Source organism: Triticum dicoccoides, chromosome 5A (genome assembly GCF_002162155.2).
Source record: "Triticum dicoccoides isolate Atlit2015 ecotype Zavitan chromosome 5A, WEW_v2.0, whole genome shotgun sequence".
Lineage (NCBI taxonomy): Eukaryota > Viridiplantae > Streptophyta > Magnoliopsida > Poales > Poaceae > Triticum > Triticum dicoccoides.
The window spans coordinates 404,847,771-404,871,903 of record NC_041388.1 but is presented as its reverse complement, the minus strand read 5'-3'; the positions used below and the strand labels follow the sequence as shown (position 1 = coordinate 404,871,903).

Here is a 24,133-nt window from a genome sequence, read left to right as displayed (position 1 = left end):
TTAACGGAGAAAAGTGATTCTGAAACCATTCAGAAAAGTATTTTGGCAGCAGAGGGAGCGGTTTACGGCGGCCGGCGGTAGGTAATTTCACGATAGCTCCATCTGTTGCGGGCCAGCAGCAGGGATTAGATGTGCCCGCAACACAGATGGTGTTGCGATGGTAGAAAAAGTAAAAAACAGTTCAACCGGTCGCAACACAGCTCGTGTTGCAAACCTTCGAGCGCAATGTGACTCATGTTACAAACAACTAGGCGCTGTTGAGATCAGGTGGCTGCCAATCACGCCATCCAAGGGTTACTAAGGCGACCGGTCTGATCCAAAACATCACCCGCCAACGGGTGCTGTGCAAGTTTTAGGATTTTTTTTCTGGCAAGTTTCTTGTGCTGGTACAATAAAGAATTTGCTCGTAACTTCAACTTGTTTTCTCCTAACTGACGTCTCTTTATTGCAGCAACTCCAACTCCACTTTTGTGTCCAGTCATGCTTTCAGTGTGTAGCTGGACCTTAGCTGTCTTCGGCCTGAAATCAACTGTCATACACACAAATCAAGATGACATTTGCTCAAATAAATGACAGTCGACTACTCCCTCCTTTCCGGTTTATAGCACTTATCTCAAAATTTTAGTTTTTTCATTTTATAAGGCTCAATTTGGTTGTTCTTCATCACATGTTCAAACTTCAAGGTACATTAAATCATTGCATGCAAGTATTAAGAGAAAACTGACCAATGCATGCACTTTATGCATGCATGCATTGCAATTAATGCATTCGTAAACATAATTTTTTGAGAAAAATAAGAGCATTAATTGGGTGCTTTTGCAAACTACAAAAAATATTCCACCACTCATCATCTACCTTGGTTGGTGAGATTTTTAAATTGAGCCTTATAAACCGAAAATGAGGGAGTAGAAAATACTAGCAAATATTGTGCAAACGAAGGAGCTATTATTTCAGTGGACAGTGAAATTAAAATGGCATTATGAATGATGCTCACCAATGAACACATATGCTAAGGACATAAGAACGTCATCCTCGCAGATGATGAGATTTTTTAAACTAGTGCTAGAGTTTCTGAATGAAATCCTCCCTGACTGCACTAAGAGGCAAACATCTACCCTTCTCGCAAGCACCGGTCGATAGCGGTGGCGCACAGCCGCGTGCCCATGGCCTAGCCAACAATGCTCCTCGGTGAGCCTTGTTATTATGTTTTACATTCGATCCAAAATGGATAGGGTTCCACTATAAAAAAATAACGGAATAAAACACAGAGTCTCACGATATAACATCCTGTTGCAGAAACGAAAACCCCCAAAAGGATAGGTTTCCAGATGCCCAGCAAAAGCATCAGCCTTGCTGCCGCATGCACCGTGAGCCTTGTTATGGGCAGGTATTCAATCCGCATGAGCAACAAGCGCATAGTAACACCATTTTTTGCAGTAACCTTGTTGATTTGAAACCCTAGCTGATAGCAAAGACCACAGTAGCTTTTATAGTAACACCATTTCTTACAAACGCCATGGAAGCTTCTATAGTAACACAAATTTAACAGACGCCAAAGACATATCTCGATTCTGGACTTGGCCTACCATGTTTTTATGGCATTGCCGGTTCTTTACTGGTTTCGGAAGGCTTCAAACACTTAGCAATGAAACAATGGCAGCCCACAGGTAAGCCCCTGTGCACACAGTAGCTGGAAAGATTAGGAACGTTTGCCGGCTATGCCAATTTTGGAAGCCTGCAAGTATTCCTTAGTGTCAGAATCCATAGAGTTCCAGTGAAAGAGAAAAGTGTGAAAAATGCTGCCAAACTACAACACACACGGGGAAAATAAGAAAATGTTTTCACGCCGTATAGATCTGGAAAAGCTATATTTTTCAATAACGGAAAGGAAGTTCGGAAAGCCACGCATACAGAGAGGAGAAATGGGGACGGCTACCATATCTTTGATTTTGGATTCCTACGTTCTGACTGTAATATAACGCCTGAAAATATTTGATTTACCCACACAAACACGGCAACACGTACCATAACTTCAGGAACTGTAGCATGCGCACTCCACTGGTGATTGCTGAAGAAAAAACTCTCAACATACAGTAGTTAACTTTTCACAAATGGTCTCAACTTTTCAGCAACAGCCCTCGCATCTTAATGGATGAAAGTGATTCTGAAACCATTCAGAGAAGTATTTAGGCAGCTGCAGATTACCAAAAAATTAAAGAGGACGGAACATAACGGTATTTTGGCCATTTGCTAGGTGAAATACACACCTTCTACGTTTGACTAGCTGCTGTCCTCCATGATTTTACCAAGTAACAGTTTACTTGAGTGGCACAAAAGGAAGCTTTTTATATCGAACAGTTGCAGTGCTGCACAAAAACTGGGAGGATCACTCAAAAATATTAAAGCTTGGATCAAGATGTTTTATGTAGAACACTACCAAAAGGTATGTATCCTGTTCCTACTGACCATTTTCAGTTCACTCTTGATCAACCTTTCCAATCGCCTCAAGTATAGATGAATATGTAATAAGATCATAGTCAAATCCTAACGCATTCATCTCTTTCATCAATTTAGCTGCCTCCTCAAACATGCCTGCGTGACTCAAGGCACCAAGAACAGTATTATATGACACAGCATCTGGTTTTATTGCAGACTGTTTCATATTAGAAAGCATCCCCATTGCACGATCAGGACCTCCTGTTTTTGCCAGTGCATTCAGGATAATATTGTATGAATTGATATCAGGAATACACCCATGGTCTTGCATTCTTCTCATTGTAGTAAGGGCTTCATCAAGCATGCCTGCTCTTGCCAATCCAGACATGAGGGCGTTGTAAGCATAAACATTAGGAGTGCAACCAAGTCTGTTCATCTCTTCAAACAGATCTACAGCATCATCAAGCCGCCCAGCCTTCCCTAAGTGTTTTATCATCACCGCATACACTCGAGCACTAGAGGAGCCACAATTTTCTTTTAGTTCCTGAAATAGCTCGTGTGCAAGATCATACCGTTTGGCTTTTCCAAGAGCATCAATCAGGCTGCAATATGCCGCTGGACATGGAGGGAAGCCCTTTTCATCCATCTCCTCCAGCAGCATCATAGCCTTCTCCGTCCTGTTGGTTTTGCAGAATCCATCAATCAAGATTGAGTAGGTGAATGGACTAGGGGAGATTCCACTTTCCTTCATTCTCTCGAACCATGATGAAATCTCAGAAATACGAGATTTAGATTCAAAAAGTGCTTTAATTATAGTGTTGTAGGTCACCACGCTAGGAATACACCTTAATGTCTTCATCTCCTCAAACAACTTCATAGCATCATCCAAACGACCAGCCTTACCCAAGAAATTTATCATATTGTTAATAAGAACTGTGTCTGGCCTGCAGCCTTCTCGTCGCATTTCATAGAAGAAGTTATATGCTTCATCAAATCTCCCAGCTTTACCAAGTCCCCTGATTAATTCAGTGTAAGTAAACACATCTGGCCGGCAGTACTGATGCCTCATCTCTTCAAACAAACTCAATGCTCCATGAACATTGTCCAATTTAAAGAGCAAAGCCATTAGCATGGTATATATCTTAGCAGTTGGCTGCATTCCATTGTCCTTCATCTCATTCAACAACCAAATTGCTGAATCCTGGCGACCAAGTTTGCAGAAAGCAGAAATGAGTGCACTGTAAGTCACGGTGTCTGGGAAGCATTGGCCCTCGTTGCTCATCTCATTGTAAAGTTCATGCACTTTCTCATACTCCCCCTCATGCATTAACATGATTATCATGCTATTATATGCCTGAGCAGTGGGTTGACACTTTCGTGCCTTGATTTGGTAAAAGATTGCAACTGCCTTACTGATCATCTTGGCATTCCCCAGCATCCGGATGATGTCTGATAGCTCCATCGGCGTGACAACACATACAGGATTCCGTACCATTTCTTGGATCATTTTCCACATTTCACCATACTGCTCTACTACCTCTAAACAACGTATCAATGCCATGTAAGTGGATGTGTCGTGTTCGTAATTCCTCTTCCTTGCTGCCCATCTGAAAAATTGCATCTTCACACTGACCCCGACATCGGTTTTCATAACCTCTCTTACCAACCAGTGATCAACTTTCATCATTAATACCTCCAACGCCTTCTCAGCATCAGGGCCCCACTTGAATATCTTCAGGATCCTAATGAATCTCTCATCCATGACTCGTATGGAATGCGTGTACCTTGGTCCAGTGGTTGCTACTGCCTCCTCACTCTGACGAACCGGGGGCTGGAACATCTGGACAATCTCATTCTCTGCGCCAGTAATTCAAGATTTTCAAACAAAATAAATAAGGCATTAGTATTAAAAATGGCATTTCATACAGCAACACAGATCGTATGCTCAAAAGTAAAATTAAAACAACAATCGAATCCAGCACACATGAGGACTAATCTCAGAAGGAAGTAATTTATTCTACCTGACTAAGGTAACTGTTACAAACGGCTGCATCAGAACATGATTTCACTCAAGTTAGCAGTACAAAGAAAGCTGATCTGACCTTGTAATACGTAATGATATCATAGCAACTAACAACAAAGGTCAGGTTCCTGAAACCCTTCCTAATTTCCGCTGGAACTTATGACAGAGCCCACGCCTAGCACATTCTTAGCAAACCGAAATAAAGGGGAAGCGTGGATGGGTGGGGGTGGGGGGTATGTGTGCCACCTGTTTGCTTTACCCTCCACGCGAGGTGCGGCGACGAGGAGATGCCCCGGACGGCGAGGAGGCGCGCCATCTTCGGCGGCCGGCGGCCGGCGGCTTACGATACGGCGGGCGAGGAAGAGGAGTGGGTGGGGATGGGCGCAGGGGTTACGAACGGGCCCTGCAGGATGTAGGTGGAGTCAGATTTGGGCCGTGGGGCTGGGAGCCCAACCCGGGCATCGTGGACTTTGATCGATAAAGCTCGGTTTAACCCCTAAAGAAACTAAAAAAGCATGCTCAACTGAAAAAAATATATTAACTAGGCGTGCTTTATCTTTAAATTAGGGGATTTATTTGTGGTTGGGACTGCCTAATGATCCACTTGTTATAGCTGTAATCATACGTGTTGATCAATAAAGCCTAGCAATAATTTTTTTTAAGCTTCAGAGTTCACATCATAGTAGAGGAACCAAAAAAACGGATGACCGTCCCCGCTGGCAACTCAATAACACGCGAGCCTCCGTCCAGCGATCCCGAGTCACATCGCAACTTCAAGCCCAACCTAGGCTAGCCAGCCACCTCCACGTCGACGCCGCCGCCTTCCCCACTCCCGCTCCGTCCCTTGCCTGCCGACCCGATGGCTTCTTTAGCGCCAAGGCTTCCAGTAGCACGTCGACCGCCATCATTGCCATCCTTCTCCCCAAGTATCGTGTTTCAAAACCTCGTACTTTCATCCTTTCATTCCGGCGTCATGATCGATCCCGTTTCTTTCCTCGTTCTCTCATTTCTGGGCATCATCTAGGTCACACCGTCGTCGGTGGCGCTGTGTTTCTCCACCTCATGTGTCTCGCCCTCTCATGTCGTTCTTCTTCCATGCGCGACATGATTGTTGATGACCTGAACTAGGGGGTACTTACAATATCGACTCCCGGCCAGGTGGGCCGAGTCGAGAATCCCCTTTTGTTTGTTCCGTCCTGGGCCAATTCGGGCATCCCCGACACATACAAGGAAGGTTACACAAGACTTGGCATATAAGACAAGGACTTCTTTCCACCAACATAGCTGATCACGACTCCTTTTATCCTAGGCATCTAATACATTATATAAATCGAGGTCAGACTAGTCGATAGATCATTAGAATCTTATACAATAATCTCATGATAGATATTTATACTCTGTACTATACCCCAATACAATAAACACAAGCAAGGTGTAGGGTACTGTCTATTTGAGAGAGTCCGAACCTGAGTAAAAATCATTATGTCTTTGTTATCATCGTTTCAGGACGCATAGCTTAGAGCAACTCCAATGGGGCGACCCACTTCGTCCGTGGCCGTCCATTTGGGTCGGCGCGGACAAAAAAGCCGGCCCAACGCGCCGACCCAAATGGACGCGCGTCTGCTTTCGTCCGCCTGCCGACCCATTCCGGCCCATTTTTTAGGCTGATTTGCGTCAGCGCGGACACAAGACAGACGCGCGCGCGCTCGCCCTCTTTCCTCACCGGGCCCGCTGGTCGGTGGCACATTGGATTCACACACTCGCCCGCCTGCTACGTCGCCGATGCCACCGGCCATTTTTTTCAGATTAAAATGGATACATAGATAGTTCTAGTGTACAGAGATAAAAAAAAAGACCACTACTCGTCCTTTTCTGACTCCGACTCGGTAATGTTCTCCTCCGACGTTTGAAGGTAGGCGTCAGCAAGCTGCTCGTCTTCAAAGTCCCAACCCGACGTTTCTTGTAGCTTCAGTTTCAATTGAGCTGCCTGCTTCCGCGAACGCTTGTCCTCCCGATAGGCGGCTCGCTCCCTCCTCCTCGCGTCCCTTGATGGGGTTATGTACCTAGGGTAGGGTCATGGACCTGTTCCAAGCAACTTACCCTAGGACATCCCTAGAAGAGGTCGCCTTCCAGTCGACCAACGAGGATTCACTCGACTGGCCTGAAGGACTCGACCACGAAGACTCACTCGACCACCAGGAGGTCAAGAGGCACTCTGCACCGCAACGGCCTGTAATTAAGTAGACTTTATAATAGTAAAGGCACTTTATGTGGGGCGTTACCAGTAACGCCCCAGACTTAACTCACCTTAAACCCTCTCCTACGTGGGCTGGCTGGGGTCCTGGCGCACTCTATATAAGCCACCCCCCTCCACAGGCAGAAGGGTTCGGCACCTTGTAATCCATACATTCATAATCCACTCGACCGCCTCCGGGCTCCGAGACGTAGGGCTGTTACTTCTTCCGAGAAGGGCCTGAACTCGTACATCCTTTGTGCTTACAACCTCTCCATAGCTAGGACCTTGCCTCTCCATACCTACCCCCCACTCTACTGTCAGGCTTAGAACCACGACAGTTGGCGCCCACCGTGGGGCTGGTGTTTTAGCGATTTTGTGGAGAAGTTGCAATTCTTCCGAGTATTTTCATCATGGTGTCTGCTGGAGTTTTGATCGAGGGTCAAGAGATCCGTCTCGGCACTCTCACCTTCATCGCCGACGACTCCGCATGGCTCCAGGAGGCTCCACTCGACGTAGATGCGCTCCCCGTCCGCGGTGCGACGCATTTTCGTGCATGTATCCGCGGCGTTCTGCTGCGGCAACCATCGACCCAGTATCGGTCGGCTCCTCCGTCTTCCACCCTCCCGGTCTCCCGCCAGCGCAAGCGCTCAGGCCGGTCGAGGCTTCAGCGATGGGTGAGTCACGCGGTGGCTCGCCAGTCGACCACTACACAAGTTGCGGCAATCGAGCCCAACGAATCTCTCTACGGCTTGTTCGATCAGTCGACTGGCTCCGGAGAGACTGCATCCGAGTGCGGAAGCAGTGATCCGGCGGCGGAAATCTTGATGGTCGACGGGCCCCACAGCCCTCCTGGCTTCGCCCGCGGTGGTGGAGCAGGCGACGGCGGCGACCCTGCTCGAGGCTACGAAGAGTACCAGCCCGAGCCACTCGACTCTCTGTAAAGAGAAGAGCTTCGCCGCAGGAACGAGGATCCCCTGCGTATTCCCGTCGCAGGAGAAACCCCCGAGGCTCGTGCCTTGGAGGAGGCGCGTCTGGCCAATTTGGCCGAGCGCACTCGACTGGAGAACCTTCAGCGAGCACTCGACGAGCGCGCGCAGCAACGAGTTCCCGACACCAGTCGACGTCAACTCTTCCCGCCGACTCAGGTATATCGAACCCCAATTCAGAATTTAGCAGCTGCGACCCGTATAGCAGAGTCCATTCAGCCTTCGCAGTCAGAGGCTGGCAGAGGTTTGCTGCAGATCAGGGATCTGCTCCGAGCAGCAGGAGATCAGAATTCAGCCGTGTCTCAGTCGCGCAACAGAATTCACAGTCGATCCGTCACTGTGAATACGGTTCAGTCGGCTCACAGCCCCAGATCGCCTCCGCGGCGCGAAGGGCGTGAGAATCGGCGAGATCAATATGGCGACAGACTCGACCGAGATGATAGGCGTCGAGTGCCCTATTCCCCTCCGAGGGGTGGGTCTTACGCTCCTCGGCAGCCAGATGATAGGCGTCAGTACAGTACAGGGCGTAGGGTTCCAGTTGACCCCAGAGAGCCAGGCTTCGACGCGCGATCCATTATCGTGCAAGGGTTGGTCGACCGGAACAGAGCCCATCGAGGTGCACTCGACAGAGATGTACCCACAAGCAGTCGAGTACATGTTTCTGGTCCTGAATGTTTCAGCAGAGCTATCAGAGCCGCAGTTATCCCCCCCCAATTTCAGGTTGGCAACAGGAGTCAGCAAGTTCACTGGTGAGTCTAAGCCTGAAACTTGGCTTGAAGACTACCGAGTGGCAGTTCAGATCGGTGGTGGGAACGACGAGGTGGCCATGAAGCATTTGCCCCTCATGTTGGAAGGTTCTGCCAGGGCATGGTTGACTCAATTGCCTCCTAGCAGCATTTACACTTGGGAAGATCTGTCCCGAGTGTTCGTCAGAACGTTCGAAGGGACTTGCAAGCGACCAGCGGGATTGACAGAGTTGCAAGTCTGCGTGCAGAAAACCAATGAGACTCTCAGAGAGTATATTCAGAGGTGGATCACTTTGCACCACACTGTGGAAAATGTCTCTGACCATCAGGCAGTATGCGCCTTCAAAGATGGTGTCAAGAACAGAGAACTGAGTTTGAAATTTGGTCAAACTGGTGACATGACCTTGAGTCGGATGATGGAGATTGCTACCAAGTACGCCAACGGCGAAGAAGAAGACCGACTCCGAAGCGGCAAGCACAAGCCGAGTCAGTCGGAAAAAGGAAACACCAGTCGGAAACAGAAGCGGAAGGCTGAACCGGCAGCTCCTGGAGAGGCTCTGGCCGTGACTCAAGGAAAGTCTAAGGGGAAACCAAAAGGATCCTGGAACCCCAAGAAGGTGAAGGATAAAGAAGGGAACGACGTGATGGATATGCCGTGCCACATCCACACGAAGAAAGATGAAGAGGGGAATATCATTTACCCAAAGCACACCACTCGCCAATGTCGACTCCTGATCCAGCAGTTTCAGGGAAAACAGTCTAAGGACAAGGAGAAGGAGCCGGACAAGGCCGAAGACAAAGAGGACAGTGAGGGAGGATATCCGCATATCAACTCCACTCTGATGATCTTCGCAGATATGGAAAGCAGAAGTCGACTGAAAGTGATTAACCGAGAGGTTAACATGGTTGCCCCAGCAAAGGCAAATTATCTGAAGTGGTCTCAAACACCCATCACATTCGACCAATCTGATCACCCGACTCATATTGCCACCCCTGGGAGGCAAGCTTTGGTGGTCGATCCAGTTGTCGAAGGCACTCGACTGACAAAGGTGCTGATGGATGGTGGAAGTGGGCTGAATCTGTTATATGCAGACACGTTGAAAGGTATGGGCATTCCGATGTCCCGACTGAGCACTAGTAACATGAGCTTCCATGGAGTTATACCAGGGAAGAAGGCCGAGTCACTCGGCCAGATAGCTTTGGACGTAGTGTTTGGCGATTCAAAGCATTTTCGCAAAGAAAAGTTGACGTTTGAGGTCGTGGATTTTCAAAGTGCATATCATGCCATTTTGGGGAGACCAGCCTATGCACGGTTCATGGCTCGACCATGTTACGTGTACCTCAAATTGAAGATGCCCGGTCCCAAAGGTGTGATCACTGTCACCGGTGATAGGAAAAAGGCAGAGGAGTGTTTTCAGAAGGGCTCCAAAATTGCCGATTCCCAAGTGACAGCGGTCGAGTTCGAAGAATACAAGCAAAACGCAGATCCGAGTGACTTGCTGCGATCCAAGAAGCCCGCCACAGAATCTGCATTCCAGTCGTCCGGTGGGACGAAGCCTGTTCACATTCACCCGACCGACCCCGAAGCAGCTCCGACCCGCATCTCCACAACACTCGACCCAAAATAGGAACAAGCGCTCATCCAGTTCCTCCGTGAGAACTGGGACATTTTTGCATGGAAGCCCGCTGACATGCCAGGTGTTCCCAGGGGACTGGCTGAGCATCGCCTAAGAGTCGACTCGTCTGCAAAGCCAGTCAAAGAACATCTTCGGCGGTCCGCCGTCCAGAAGAGAAAGGCCATCGGTGAAGAAGTGGCTCGACTGTTGGCGGCAGGATTTATCCGAGAGATATTCCACTCCGAGTGGCTCGCTAATGTCGTCATGGTTCCTAAGAAGGACAAGTCGCTCCGAATGTGCATTGATTTCAAGCACATCAACCGGGCCTGCCCGAAAGATCACTTTCCTCTCCCTCGCATAGATCAAATTGTTGACTCGACCGCGGGATGCGAGAGGTTGTCTTTTTTAGATGCTTACTCCGGGTACCACCAGATCCGTCTGTATGGGCCCGATGAAGTAAAAACAGCTTTCATCACTCCATGCGGGTGCTTCTGCTATATCACCATGCCATTCGGCCTCAAGAATGCCGGAGCCACATTTATGCGAATGATCCAGAAGTGTCTACTCACTCAAATCAGTCGGAATGTGGAAGCTTATATGGATGATATTGTTGTCAAGTCACGAAAAGGTTCCGACCTGCTCGCTGACCTCGCCGAAACATTTGCCAACCTCAGAAGGTATGATATCAAGCTCAATCCATCAAAGTGCACATTTGGAGTTCCTGGTGGCAAGTTACTCGGTTTTCTCGTTTCCGAACGGGGAATCGACGCCAACCCAGAAAAGATTGGCACTATTCTCCGAATGAAACGCCCTGTGCGAGTGCACGATGTCCAGAAGCTTACTGGATGCTTGGCCGCATTAAGTCGATTCATCTCACGACTCGGTGAAAAGGCATTGCCTCTTTACCGACTGATGAAGAAGGCTGACAAGTTCGAGTGGACTCCAGAAGCTGATGCAGCGTTTGCCGAGCTAAAAGCTCTGCTCTCCACCCAGCCGGTGCTTGCTGCTCCAATCAGCAAAGAACCTCTGTTGCTCTACATCGCAGCCACAGGACAAGTCGTCAGTACTATGCTAACGGTCGAGTGGGAAGAAGAAGGAAAAGCTCTCAAAGTTCAACGCCCAGTGTATTATTTGTCTGAAGTCTTGACTCCATCCAAGCAGAGATATCCTCATTATCAGAAGCTTGTGTATGGAATATACATGACCACAAAGAAGGTTGCTCATTATTTCTCTGACCATTCCATCACAGTCGTCAGCGACGCTCCACTATCAGAGATTTTGCACAACAGAGACGCAACTGGTCGAGTGGCCAAATGGGCGATTGAACTTCTTCCCCTTGATATCAAGTTTGAGGCAAAGAAAGCCATTAAGTCCCAGGCGATAGCAGATTTCCTCGCCGAGTGGATTGAACAACAGCAGTCGACTGAAGTTCACTCGGAGCATTGGACCATGTTTTTCGATGGCTCTAAGATGTTGAATGGTTCCGGTGCTGGGGTCGTCCTGGTTTCCCCCAGAGGAGATAAGCTTAGATATGTGCTCCAGATTCACTTTGACTCCTCCAACAATGAGGCAGAATATGAGGCCCTCCTATATGGATTGCGCATGGCCATTTCACTCGGCGTCCGTCGCCTAATGGTCTATGGCGACTCGGATCTAGTGGTCAATCAGGTGATGAAAGAGTGGGACGTGAGAAGCCCAGCCATGACTGGATACTGCAGTGCAGTGAGGAAGCTGGAGAAGAAGTTCGAGGGGTTGGAGCTCCACCATATACCCCGACTGAAAAATCAAGCAGCTGATGATCTAGCAAAGATAGGTTCCAAGAGAGAAGCCATTCCGAGTGGTGTGTTCTTGGAGCATATACACACTCCGTCAGTCAAAGAAGATCCTTTCACCGAAGAAACTCCGCAGCCCAAGAGCGCCACAGATCCGACTGAAGTTGAAGTCCCAGCAGTGGTCGACTTGATCATGGAGGTTTTGGTGGTCATTCCCGACTGGACGATTCCGTATGTCGCATATATCTTGAGGAAAGAGCTTCCGGAGGATGAGGAAGAGGCTCGACAGATTGTCCGTCGATCTAAAGCCTTTACCGTAATCAAAGGACAATTATACAGAGAAAGCGCGACTGGAGTTGGTCAGAAGTGCATAACACCAGAAGAAGGTCGACTCATCCTCAATGATATTCACTCGAGGACCTGCGGTCATCATGCGTCCTCTCGGACCATCGTGGCCAAAGCATACCGAGCCGGGTTTTACTGGCCCAAGGCGAATGAGATGGCAAAGGAGATAGTGGATAAGTGCGAGGGATGTCAGTTCTACTCGAATATGTCGCACAAGCCTGCGTCAGCTTTGAAGACCATCCCACTCGTCTGGCCTTTTGCAGTTTGGGGGCTGGACATGATCGGTCCTTTGAGAACAGGACGAAGTGGCTTCACGCATGTACTGGTGGCAGTCGACAAGTTCACCAAGTGGATCGAGGCTAAACCAATCAAGAGCCTTGACACCGGTACTACTGTTAGCTTCATCAGGGAACTAATATTCAGATATGGAGTCCCGCACAGCATCATAACGGATAATGGGTCGAACTTTGACTCAGAGGAATTCAGAGCTTTCTGCAACTCCCAGGGCACACGGGTCGACTACGCATCAGTCGCCCATCCGCAGTCGAATGGACAAGCAGAGCGAGCTAATGGACTGATTCTCAAGGGACTGAAGCCGCGACTGATGCGTGATCTCAAACACGCGGCTGGAGCTTGGGTCGACGAACTTCCATCTGTACTCTGGGGACTGCGGACCACGCCCAATCGGTCGACCGGAAGAACTCCATTCTTCTTGGTCTATGGAGCCGAAGCAGTCTTGCCGAGTGATCTTCTCCACAATGCTCCTCGAGTCGAAATCTACAACGAAGCAGAAGCTGAACAAGCGCGGCAGGACGCAGTCGACCTTTTAGAGTAAGAAAGGGAGATGGCTCTGATCCGGTCGACCATCTACCAACAAGATCTGCGCCGTTTCCACGCCCGAAATGTGAGAGGTCGAGCCTTCCAGGAAGGGGATTTGGTTCTCCGAGTGGATCAGCACAAACCACACAAGCTTGCTCCTTCTTGGGAAGGTCCCTTCATCGTCACCAAGGTTCTCCACAACGGGGCGTACCGTCTTTACAACGTCGAGCATAATATCGACGAGCCCCGAGCTTGGAACGCGGAGCTACTCCGCCCATTTTACACTTAAGTTTTATCACTCGGATGAGTTGCAATAAAGTACTTCTGTAGTTCATGGGTTTGGAAATAATAGTGTCATCACTTTTTATTTTTGTCCACATAAAAACTCCCCCTCAGTGGGTGACTTAGCCGCGAATCCGTTTCGCCTAAGTTTGTAAAAAACCTACCGAGTGGTGAGTCAGACTCTCACTCGGAGGCTTAGCTGCGAATCCGTTTCGCCTAAGTTTATCAAAATCCTACCGAGTGGTAAGCCAGCCTTCCACTCGGAGGCTTAGCTGCAGTCCAAGGACTCGCCTAAGTTTATCAAAATCCTACCGAGTGGTAAGCCAGCCTTCCACTCGGGGGCTTAGCTGCAGTCCAAGCACTCGCCTAAGTTGTGAAAATCCTACCGAGTGAAGAGCGATCCTCTCACTCGGAGGCTTAGCTGCAGTCCAAGGACTCGCCTAAGTTTATCAAAATCCTACCGAGTGGTAAGCCAGCCTTCCACTCGGAGGCTTAGCTGCGACCTCGCGCTCGCCTAAGTTATAAAAATCCTACCGAGTGAAGAGCAACCCTCTCACTCGGGGGCTTAGCTGCAGTCCAAGCACTCGCCTAAGTTGTGAAAATCCTACCGAGTGGTAAGCCAGCCTTCCACTCGGAGGCTTAGCTGCAGCCTCGTGCTCGCCTAAGTTATAAAAATCTTACCGAGTGGAGAGCAACCCTCTCACTCGGGAGCTTAGCTGCAGCCATGCGCTCGCCTAAGTTACAAAAATCCTACCGAGTGAAGAGCGACCCTCTCACTCGGAGGCTTAGCTGCAGTCCAAACGCTCGCCTAAGCACAGGCACCTTGCTTTGAACCTGCAAAAGACATTTTGAGCCGAAGGCAATCATATTCAAGCGCCAAATTCAAGTTCGAATCGATATCTAAAGGAACCGAAAGTGCTCAGGCGTCAAGCCTGTTAAAGTTTGTCGGTTACAATTCCACTCGGCATACCGAGGCAAATTTAAAAGAGTCGAGCCAGAAGAAGTTTTTTACCCCTCCTGTAGAGGGCTGGAAGGTGCAACAAATTCATCAAGGTCAATTCCGTCGGCAATCCGAGTGGCAGCTGCAAGGAAAGTGTCCATAAAGGACCTGAAGTCGTGCTTCTTGGTATTGGCCACCCGAAGGGCCGCCAGCTTCTCCTCTCGTGCATCTTTGCAGTGGACTCGGGCCAGACACAGAGCGACATCTGCACCACACCGAGCCGAGGACTTCTTCCACTCCTGCACTCGACCAGGGATCGTGTTCAAGCGGGCCATCAGCGACTCAAGGTCATTCTGAAGTGTCTCCTCAGGCCAGAGCGTCGAGTCGATGCGAGATGTGGCGACCTTCAGCCTTGCGAGATAGTCCACGACAGCTGCAACACGAGACTCCAGTCGGAAAACATCCATGGCAACTTCGTCGTTCACCGGAGAATTGACGGGGTCAAGGTTTGGCTCCAGTCGGCTGGTTTCCTCTTCGAAGTTTTGACAAAATTCTGCAAGAGTGATCACTAAGTCAAGGGGATAGTCGAATGGAAAAAGCCACAATTGGAAATATTTGCCAAACATGGAGGTTTACCTTCAAGCATAAGAAACAGCTTCTTGGCAAGGCTACTCAGGAAGGCCTCCAGTTCAGTTTTCTTCTCAGCCAATTTGCTGACTTGGTCGGTCAAGGCAGCTTTGTCAGTTCTCAGTCGACTGACCTCCTTGTTGGCAATCCCAAGAGCAGTTTTCAGATTGGTATTGTCTTGTTCGAGCTTGGTGACTGAAGCTAACTTCTCGTCAGCAAGCTTGATCTTCTCAGCTAGCTCAAGGTCTTTCTTCTGCTGGGCCTCCCTTACCTTACCTGCAAGCCACAGCAAGATCAGATGCTGAAACAAGCAAGGGGAAAAGCAGTCGTCAGGGTCTCACCAAACATACCTTCGGTCTCCTCCTTTGCCTTTGTCAGCTTCTCTTGAACCAGCTTCAAGCTCAGCTCGACTTGAGTATGCTTCTGTTCCAGCTCTGAGTAGCGAGCCACAAGATCACAAGAGTTCTGCGAAGAACCAATCGACTAAATGTCAAAAATAATTCACTTCCGAGTGAAAAGGGAAAAGCACACGTTTCTAAGACTACAGCCGAATACAAACATTCGACCGTAGTCTCGGGGACTACACCCAGTGGGTGCACTCAGCGTGCCCCCACTAATCCTGTTGAAGACAAAGTCGACCAGTCGACCTCAAAAAAAAAAAAGCGTGCGAGATGCATTCTCTAAAGACTGTGATCAACTACAAGCAGTCGACCACAGTCTCGGGGACTACACCCAGTGGGTGCACTCAGCGTGCCCCCACCGGTTTGTGAAATCCAGTCGACCAGTCGACTGACAGAAAGATTTACATTATAAAGCCTAAGGCCGACTGCCAGCAGTCGACCTTAGCCTTGGGGACTACACCCAGTGGGTGCACTCAGCGTGCCCCCACCGGTTTGCGAAATCCAGTCGACCAGTCGACTGACAGAAAGATTGACATCATAAAGCCTAAGGCCGACTGCCAGCAGTCGACCTTAGCCTTGGGGACTACACCCAGCGGGTGCACTCAGCGTGCCCCCGCTAACACGGAGTTTATTCGACACACCCAGTGGGTGACTAATATAAATTCCGGAAAAGAAAAGTTTTTGGTAGCATATCCAACAGAACAAACAGCAGTCGACTGACCTGGACATTGCTTTGGAGGGCAGAACTGGCGTCATAAGCTGCCTGGCTCGCGTCCCGGATGGTCTTCAGCTGCTCCATCATGAGTCCCGCCTGGCGTATCGCCTCCTTCGCTGCGCCAGCTTGGTCCTCCGGGACGTGGTGCGTCATGAAGAGGGAAGGCTGCTGAGCACTCGTCAGTGGATTCGCGAAGGTCACCGTGTGTCGAGTGGTGTTCTCTTCCTCCACAGTCAGAATTTCAGGCGCCGGCACATCCTGAGGCACCTTACTGGCGGACGCTTTCCGACTCCTCCTGTGCTTCAGCGGCTCTTCATCCTCATCATCATCAGGAAGATCGATAACAGTGTTGGGTGGAGCTGCGGAGAAGGACCAGGATCAGAGATCGCGAGTCAGTCGACTAAGAATGGTATTAAGAACACAGTACCTGGATTCGAAGTTGCTGCATCCTCCATCTCGTGGTCATCGGCCCGGGCCGAGGTCTCAGAAGTAGCAGCACTGCAACTCCAAAGGATCAGTCGACTAACCTCAGCGTCGACCAGAGATAAAGTTCGCACAGAATAAGGAAATATGAGCAACACAATTACCCTGATATGGTGGGGATGGACACCTTCATCTTCGGCAGGAGCTTGGTCGGCTTCGATGAGGCCGCCCTGGGCTGCTTCGGCGCCTTTTCAGTCGGCGCCGGAGAGGTGGTCCGAGGGCGCTTGGTCGACTGAGTGGCGGTCGCAACCCCCTTGCCACGTTCGGTCGAAGGGTCGTGGACAAGCTTCGACCGCCTTTCTGAGCGCGGTGGAACGACCTCCTCCTCCTCTTCTTCCTCGTCCTCGATGTCATCTTCATCACCTTCATCATCATCATCGTCGTCATCATCCCCTGCAGCATCCGAGTCCCATTCCTCCTCTTCCTGGCTCTCGCCCCCACTCGCCTCGCCCCCGCTCGCCTCGCCTTCCTCAGTCGAAGCTTGTGCCCCATTGGGCATCGAGTACAACTCGGTGAAGGCCTAGCAGATGCCCAAACAAGGATTAGTCGACCAGTCGACAGGGTTAGCAGAAATGAATACGACAAGGACACAATGGAAAGCAGAGCAAGTGTACCTTGTTTGGGTCGCTGTTGTGGTCGAGTGGAGGAATCCTTCTGGCTCCGCGCGGGTTGTCCCTGTTTCCGGTAACGGCTACCATCCATCTTTCCAAAGTGGCATCGTCGACTTCTTCTGGATGGACTCTAGTCTCGTCTTCGGGCCCACAGTACAACCACATGCAGTGGCTCCGGAATTGAAGGGGTTGGATGCGACGCCTGAGGAAGACCTCCAGAAGATCCATGCCTGTCACCCCCTCCCGGACCAACTGCACCACGCGCTCCATCAACATCTTCACGTCGGCTTTCTCCTCCGGAATCAGCTTCAGAGGGGAGGGCTTGTTCACTCGGTCCATGGTAAACGGAGGGAGTCCACTCGACTGCCCTGGCGTCGACTGGACCTGACAGTAGAACCAAGTCGACTGCCAGCCTCTGACGGACTCGGGAAAGGACATGGGCGGGAAGGTGCTATTGTTCCTCACCTGAATCCCCAGGCCCCCACACATTTGGACGACTCGGGTCTTCTCATCACCTGGGCTCGCCTTCTTCACGGTCTGAGAGCGACACGTGAAAATACGTTTGAACAAACCCCAGTGCGGTCGACAGCCCAAGAAACCCTCACACATGGACACGAATGCAGCAAGATAGGCAATGGAGTTTGGGGTAAAGTGGTGGAGCTGCGCTCCAAAGAAATTCAAGAAGCCACGGAAGAAAATGCTTGGCGGCAAGGAAAACCCACGATCAACATGAGTGGCCAGAAGCACACACTCACCCTCTTCTGGCTGTGGCTGCCACTCCTTCCCCGGCAACCTCGCAGCTCCGTGAGGGATCAAGCCCTCGTTGGCCATGTCGAGGAGGTCCGTCTCCGTGATGGTCGACTGGATCCAGTCTCCTTGGACCCAGCCTTTCGGCAGGCGGGATCTGGACGAGGACCCTCTGCGGCTGGTGGATCTCCCCTTCGCCTTCTCCGATGCCGACGCCTTCTTGGCACGCTCCAGCGCCGCCGTCTTCTCCTTGGCCATGGTCGCCGGTGAGATGCACGAAGGGAAGTGGTGCGGGGGCGAGAGCGGGCACGCTGAGCAGGGAGGAAGGAAGCAGAGGGAGAGAGGGAGAATGCTGAGGCGCAGCACAGAAATCCTCGCCGGGCACATTTATAAGGCCCCTTCCGAGTGGCTGACATGTGGGCCCGGTCGATCTAATCATATCTGGGAGCAGTTATGAGGACTGGATACGTGGCGAAAAAGGCGGCGCGGAGATCGAGGCGGCTATGCCCCGTCCCATCCGAACGCCGCGGTCTGCCCCGCTTCGCGCGCGCCCCCAAATTTCGCACCCCGCGGAATCCGCGAGCAACAAATCAGTCTGTCAGACGCGGTGTTTCCGGCGATCCGTCGCTCGGAGATCGTCGAAGCTCGAAAGATCACTCGACGCAAAAATAGAATGGATCGAGTCGACCGAAGACAAATTGCTCCCTGTCAACGAAGAGATTCTTTGATCCAGAACAGCGCACAACTAGAGCGCAAAGGTTAATCGGAAACGACATCAACTCCTTCTTCACTCGAAGCCTCAATCCATTCGGGGGCTAATGATGGGGTTATGTACCTAGGGTAGGGTCATGGACCTGTTCCAAGCAACTTACCCTAGGACATCCCTAGAAGAGGTCGCCTTCCAGTCGACCAACGAGGATTCACTCGACTGGCCTGAAGGACTCGACCACGAAGACTCACTCGACCACCAGGAGGTCAAGAGGCACTCTGCACCGCAACGGCCTGTAATTAAGTAGACTTTATAATAGTAAAGGCACTTTATGTGGGGCGTTACCAGTAACGCCCCAGACTTAACTCACCTTAAACCCTCTCCTACGTGGGCTGGCTGGGGTCCTGGCGCACTCTATATAAGCCACCCCCCTCCACAGGCAGAAGGGTTCGGCACCTTGTAATCCATACATTCATAATCCACTCGACCGCCTCCGGGCTTCGAGACGTAGGGCTGTTACTTCTTCCGAGAAGGGCCTGAACTCGTACATCCTTTGTGCTTACAACCTCTCCATAGCTAGGACCTTGCCTCTCCATACCTACCCCCCACTCTACTGTCAGGCTTAGAACCACGACATCCCTCTCCGATCTCAATTGCTTATAGAACTCGCGCTCGTCGACGATGCCCTGTGGGTAGCCTCCTCGCCACAGCACCAAGGCTTCCACGTTCTTCTCTGCGATGGCGAGGCGACGCTGCCGCCTCCGATGGACACGACGATCCTCGTCGGTGAAAAGCCGCGGGAGAGGCGCCAGATCCTGCGCCCGCTGGCTCGACACGTTGGGAAAATTCATATCCCGACGAGGCCTCAGGAGGCGCCACGCCGCCGCGTCGTGCGCGCGGGCCGCCTCCTCTGCGGTGTCGAAGGTTCCGAGGACGAGACGTTTCTCGCGAAACCAGATCTCAGCGGAGAAGACGTCGGAGCGGCGCTCGCGGACTCCGCGAAAATCCGAAGCGCGTAGGCGGCGGATCGACATGGTGACGCAGAGGCGGCGAGAGTGAGCGGCCGACAGAGTATGGAGGAAGCGCCTTCTTTTATAGCGAGCGCCGGCCGCGGCGCGCGCGCGAACCTTTCCCGCGCGCGGTCATGAAAATAGGTCGGTCCGTTGGGCGCACTGCCGACCCAAATCTAAAAAAGGGCGGACGGCAGGCGGGTGGGCAGCCGATCCAAATGGACAAAAAGCAGACAAAACGCCGTCCGTTTGGGTCGGCCCGTTGGAGTTGCTAGCGGGGCAACTCCTCCTTGTGTCTATCCAATTTTCGCTCCATCACCGTTGGCGTGTAGCGCGGAGAGCGGGGCAACTCCTCCCCGGCCTCATCGCTGTCGCCTCCATCGATAGGGCCAGCGGCGTGGTGAAGAAGGAGATAAACGCCACCCACTTCAGCGCCGTCGCCCGGAATCGGCGAATCGACTTGATCCATAGCCCAGAGTAGCACCTCCAGCACGTGCCTTCGCTCGTCTCGCCCAATCAGAGCCTCTTCTTGCACCTCCACCAATGAATCCATGCTCCTCTGTCAGAATCCAGCACTGCCTCTGCTTCCACCTTCAACTCCGTGGCCCATAATAACAATGGGAACACCTTCTGGCATTACAAGTACGAACATGAGTATTCCACCTTCCACTCCCTCTGTCATTTTAAAAACTTTAAAAATTTCCAGATCTAGCGATCCATTGTTTTGATATTAGAGGTGGATTTCTGTTGACATTATTACTAGAAGTGGATTTCTGCTGACATTTTTTTTCTTTCAAATTCCTGTTGACATTATTATTAGAAGTGGATTTCTGTACGCAAGCACCGCTGTCACCTTTCACTTCACCTTCAGGAATATTGACTTTCTGGTTAATCAAAGATCAGGAAGCATATTAAAGCACAGAAATGGCTCTATATATAAACAGTGAAGCAAGTGCGATTAGCGATCAGAAGACCAATTATTTCCACAAAACAACCTTTGCCACTGCCCGGCGTATTCCCCTCTCCGCCGGGGCGCCATGGATCCGGACGAGGAGGTCGAATTCGATCTCTCCCCGTTCGCCATCGTGTACAAGAGCGGCCGCGTCCAACGCTCTGGTCTAACGTCGCGGAAGAGCCCCGGCACCGACGCCACCACCGGCGTCACCTCCAAGGACGTGGTCATCGACGCCGGCACAGGCCTCGCCGCGCGGCTCTTTCTCCCCAAGAGCGTCCCGGAGTCCCAGAAGCTCCCCGTCCTCGTCTACTTCCACGGCGGCGCTTACGTCGCCGAGTCGGCCTTCTCCGCCAGGTACACCAGCTACGTCAACGCCCTTGTCGCCGCCGCCCGCGTCGTGGCCGTGTCGGTGGAGTACCGCCTCGCCCCGGAGCACCCGCTCCCCGCCGGCTACGACGACGCGTGGGCCACGCTCTGCTGGACAGCGGCGAACTGCGGCTCGGCGGGGCTGGAACCGTGGCTGACCCACCACGGCGACCCCACGCGCATCATCGTGGCCGGCAACAGCAGCGGCGGCAACATGGCGCACAACGTGGTGATGAGGGCCGGAAAGGAAGGGCTCCGGGGAGGCGCGCGGGTCGAAGGGATGGTGCTGCTTCATCCGCTGTTCTTGGGCAAGGCTCCGGTGCCGTCGGAAGGCACGGACTCCACGGCGACCGCCGAGAGGAACTGGCGGTTCGTCTGCGCGGGAAACTACGGGCTCGACCACCCGCTCTCCAACCCGCTCGTGATGCCGCCGGAGGAGTGGGCGGTGCTCGGCTGCCGACGGGCGCTGGTGACGGCGGCCGAACTCGACCCCTCCAGGGACAGGGCGCGCATGTACGTCGAGGCGCTCCGCGGCAGCGCGTGGGGCGGCGAGGAGGCCGTGCTGTACGAGACGGAGGGCGAGGGTCACATGTATTATTTCTCCAAAGCCGCGAGATCCAACTCCGTCGTGCCGGAGAAGGCGGCGAAGGAGATGGCCATTGTTGTGTCCTTCATCAAGCGCGTTACATGCACCAGTCCATCGGATTGTAACATTAGATCTACGTTGTGAATCGAAGCCACTCTTACAGTTCGTTTGTGACGAAACGAGAGCACACCGCGGCCGCGCCGGCGTGCGCGCACCGATCAGGGCTCAGGTGCCGGCGATGAACGCCACGACGCGAGCCATGAGCTCCTTGGCCTTGGCACAGTCCGGCTTCTTGAGGAAGAAGACGTGCCCCTCGCCTTCCGACTCGAACCACGCCACGCCTCCACGCCATACGCTCCCGCGCCACGCGCTGGTGGTCACCGCCGCGTAGTACGCTCGGTCCCTGGCCGCCAGCCAGTCCTTCTCGCCGGCGCACACGAGCATCCGCTCGCACCGGAGATTCTCCATCCCCGGGGCGCCCGGCGCCATCGGGTTCATCCTCGGGTCGTCCGCGCCGCCCACCGCGCCGGGGCACGCGAACTCCCAGATCATGGCCATGTCCTTGGCCGTCGCCTCGACCTCACCTTCGAGGAACGTGTTCCCTCCGAACCAAGGATGCAGAAGAATCGCGCCTTCTACTCTCGGCGCCGGCTGGAACGACGCTCTGATGAGGACGTTGTGCACTATGTTGCCGCCGGCGCTGTCGCCAGCCAGGAAGAGGCGCGCGCTGTCGCCGTGCTCGGCGAGCCACTCGTCCTGGCTCGAGGCGGCCCACGATAGCGCGGCCCAGGTGTCGTCGTAGGCGTCGGGCACCGGATGCTCGGGCGCGAGGCGGTACTCGACGGAGACGGCGACGATGCCGGCCGCGGCAGCGAGGGACGCCACGTAGTTGTGGTACTGCGGGGAGACGGCCGACTCGACGAGGAAGCCGCCGCCATGGAAGAAGACGAGGATCGGGAGCCTCTTGGAGGGGTCTCGGCTGGTGGGGAGGAAGAGGCGGACGGACAGGCCGGTGTCGTAGTCAAGGACCACGTCTTTGGACGTGACGCCGGTGGCCGGGTCGAGGCCGGTGGGCACACGAGCCGGGCGACAGAGGCGGTCCATCTGGCCGCTCCGGTATATGCGGTAGTCATCGCAGTCGAACACTACTTCGTCGGCGCCGGACTCCATGGCCGTAGCCGCGCACAGATCTGAAGGTATAGTTTGTTCAGTGGTTGGTGGCAGTGGCAGAGACTAGCGGTGGACTGGAAAGTGTGAAGTTGCTGCTGCAGCAGTCGGTAGCTTACGGCAAAATTGACAAATTTAATCTATGAACCAAATCAAATCACAGAATAAACTGCAGACGTCACACTATACTGTGCAACGCCTCACAGATAGGCGCTACACGTCTGGCCAACGTCGCACCTATGTAATCCGAAAATTACTAAGTCAGTGTGCAACGTCTGAGAGCTAGGCGCCACACTATACAGTGTAGCGCCTAGCTTCTAGGCGTTGCACTAGTGGTTGCTTCATTTTGTAGTGCAACCACTAGTGCAGCGCCTGAGAGCTAGGCGCCACACTATACAGTGCAGCGCCTAGCTCGTAGGCTCTGCACAATGACTTAGCAATTTTTAGTCGGTTTGGGATACAACGTTTGCCAGGCGTGTAGCGCCTATCTGTGAGGCGTTGTACAATGTAGTGTGACGCCTTCGTGTTGGACGTAGTACAAAAAGGTCAGCCGCGTGAAATAGTTTCATGCACAGTTTATTTTGTGATTTGATTTCGCCTACAAGTCAAATTTATCAAATTTGCCGTAGCTACCGCCTGCCAATCTATTTCTAGAAGTTGGCACAAAATGATGTTACTGCCAATCTCGGAACGCAAATTTTTCAAGAAAACTTTGTTGAGTAATGTGATTGTATTAAAAAATATAAGTTAGACTAAGAAATATTCTGGCTTGCCTTGTACTCCAAGTAGATCATGTACTTATATATATATATGCCCACGAGGCTCAAGCAATACAACGATAATTCCACCAAAACCCTCTCTCCCCTCTGACATAGTATCAACCTAATCGATTTTAAACCTTAGCCGCCGCCGCTTCCGCACCCGCGCCACGACACGTGGTCCCCGCCGCCGCCATTAGGCTGTTTTCGTGATTACACCAACCCGTGCGCTACCGCTGTGTCGCCTCTTCGGGCCATAGTGACGCGGCCCGCGGTCAACCGCCGCCCCGAGGCCATCCGCTCCAGACCGTCCCCGAGGCTGCACCGACCCTCGTGCTGTCGCTGCGTCGCCCGGTCGGGCCGTAGCGAGCGTGGCACGCGGTCCCTGCAACCGCCGTGAGGTCTTCCCCGCCGTCGCCCTGACCCGCGCTACCGCTGCGTCGCCCCTTCGTGTCGTAGCGTCGCGTCGCGTGGTCTACTTCGCCGTCCCCGCGCGTCGACTTCTATGCGGTATTCGTCGCGCCGCCTCCCTAGGAGCGGGAACGCCACCGTTCGCGCCGGTCTTCGTCATGCTGTCGGGTTCTTCCTCGCCTACTTCGGGCACCGTCGCCGCACTTCTGACCTAGCCGCCGCCGCCGCTCTTCTTCCCGGTTCATGACGACTACCTCGACACCGGCCACCCCGACTCGACATCGACCACGGCGTCCCTCGCACGGCTACCTCGACCACAACACATCGACAAACGGCACAAAGGGCTACCGCCTGCTTGAGCAACCTCGTTGGTTCCACTCCAGCCA

General features: G+C 52.5%; 3 protein-coding genes across 7 annotated transcripts; 1 reads left to right on the top strand and 2 right to left on the bottom strand.

Moving 5' to 3' along the window:
* Positions 1–312: 312 nt before the first annotated feature.
* Positions 313–4,888, bottom strand: LOC119301860 (pentatricopeptide repeat-containing protein At3g16010-like). 5 transcript variants are annotated; one of them, XM_037578835.1, is made up of 5 exons: positions 4,706–4,888; positions 2,268–4,293; positions 2,026–2,164; positions 1,587–1,735; positions 313–529 (listed from the first exon to the last, which is right to left on the bottom strand). In XM_037578835.1, the coding sequence occupies exons 1-2, from the start codon at positions 4,773–4,775 to the stop codon at positions 2,477–2,479; spliced, it is 1,887 nt and encodes a 628-aa protein (XP_037434732.1). In that variant the 5' UTR covers positions 4,776–4,888; the 3' UTR covers positions 313–529; positions 1,587–1,735; positions 2,026–2,164; positions 2,268–2,476. The 5 variants fall into 5 exon arrangements, with proteins under 5 accessions (XP_037434732.1, XP_037434735.1, XP_037434733.1 ...); XM_037578836.1 differs by lacking the exon at positions 313–529 and having other exon boundaries at positions 944–1,735; positions 2,268–2,377; positions 2,467–4,293; XM_037578834.1 differs by lacking the exon at positions 313–529 and having other exon boundaries at positions 944–1,735; positions 2,268–2,366; positions 2,467–4,293; positions 4,706–4,887.
* Positions 4,889–16,158: 11,270 nt separating this feature from the next.
* LOC119301857 (tuliposide A-converting enzyme b1, amyloplastic-like) lies at positions 16,159–22,902 on the bottom strand. Its single transcript, XM_037578831.1, has 2 exons — positions 21,627–22,902; positions 16,159–16,169 (listed from the first exon to the last, which is right to left on the bottom strand). Exon 1 carries the CDS (start codon positions 22,579–22,581, stop codon positions 21,637–21,639), a length of 945 nt encoding a protein of 314 aa, XP_037434728.1. The 5' UTR covers positions 22,582–22,902; the 3' UTR covers positions 16,159–16,169; positions 21,627–21,636.
* On the top strand, positions 20,506–21,573 carry LOC119301856 (tuliposide A-converting enzyme b3, amyloplastic-like). Its single transcript, XM_037578830.1, has one exon. The coding sequence runs from the start codon at positions 20,542–20,544 to the stop codon at positions 21,553–21,555; it is 1,014 nt and encodes a 337-aa protein (XP_037434727.1). The 5' UTR covers positions 20,506–20,541; the 3' UTR covers positions 21,556–21,573.
* Positions 22,903–24,133: the final 1,231 nt, after the last annotated feature.

Excerpts from the sequence above, each read along its gene's own strand:
- LOC119301860 (XM_037578835.1), bottom strand. The coding sequence starts at position 4,775 with ATGGCGCGCCTCCTCGCCGTCCGGGGCATCTCCTCGTCGCCGCACCTC. Across the intron at positions 4,294-4,705 it reads GTGGAGGGTAAAGCAAACAG|AGAATGAGATTGTCCAGATG; the intron begins GTGGCACACATA and ends TTACTGGCGCAG.
- LOC119301856 (XM_037578830.1), top strand. The coding sequence starts at position 20,542 with ATGGATCCGGACGAGGAGGTCGAATTCGATCTCTCCCCGTTCGCCATC.
- LOC119301857 (XM_037578831.1), bottom strand. The coding sequence starts at position 22,581 with ATGGAGTCCGGCGCCGACGAAGTAGTGTTCGACTGCGATGACTACCGC.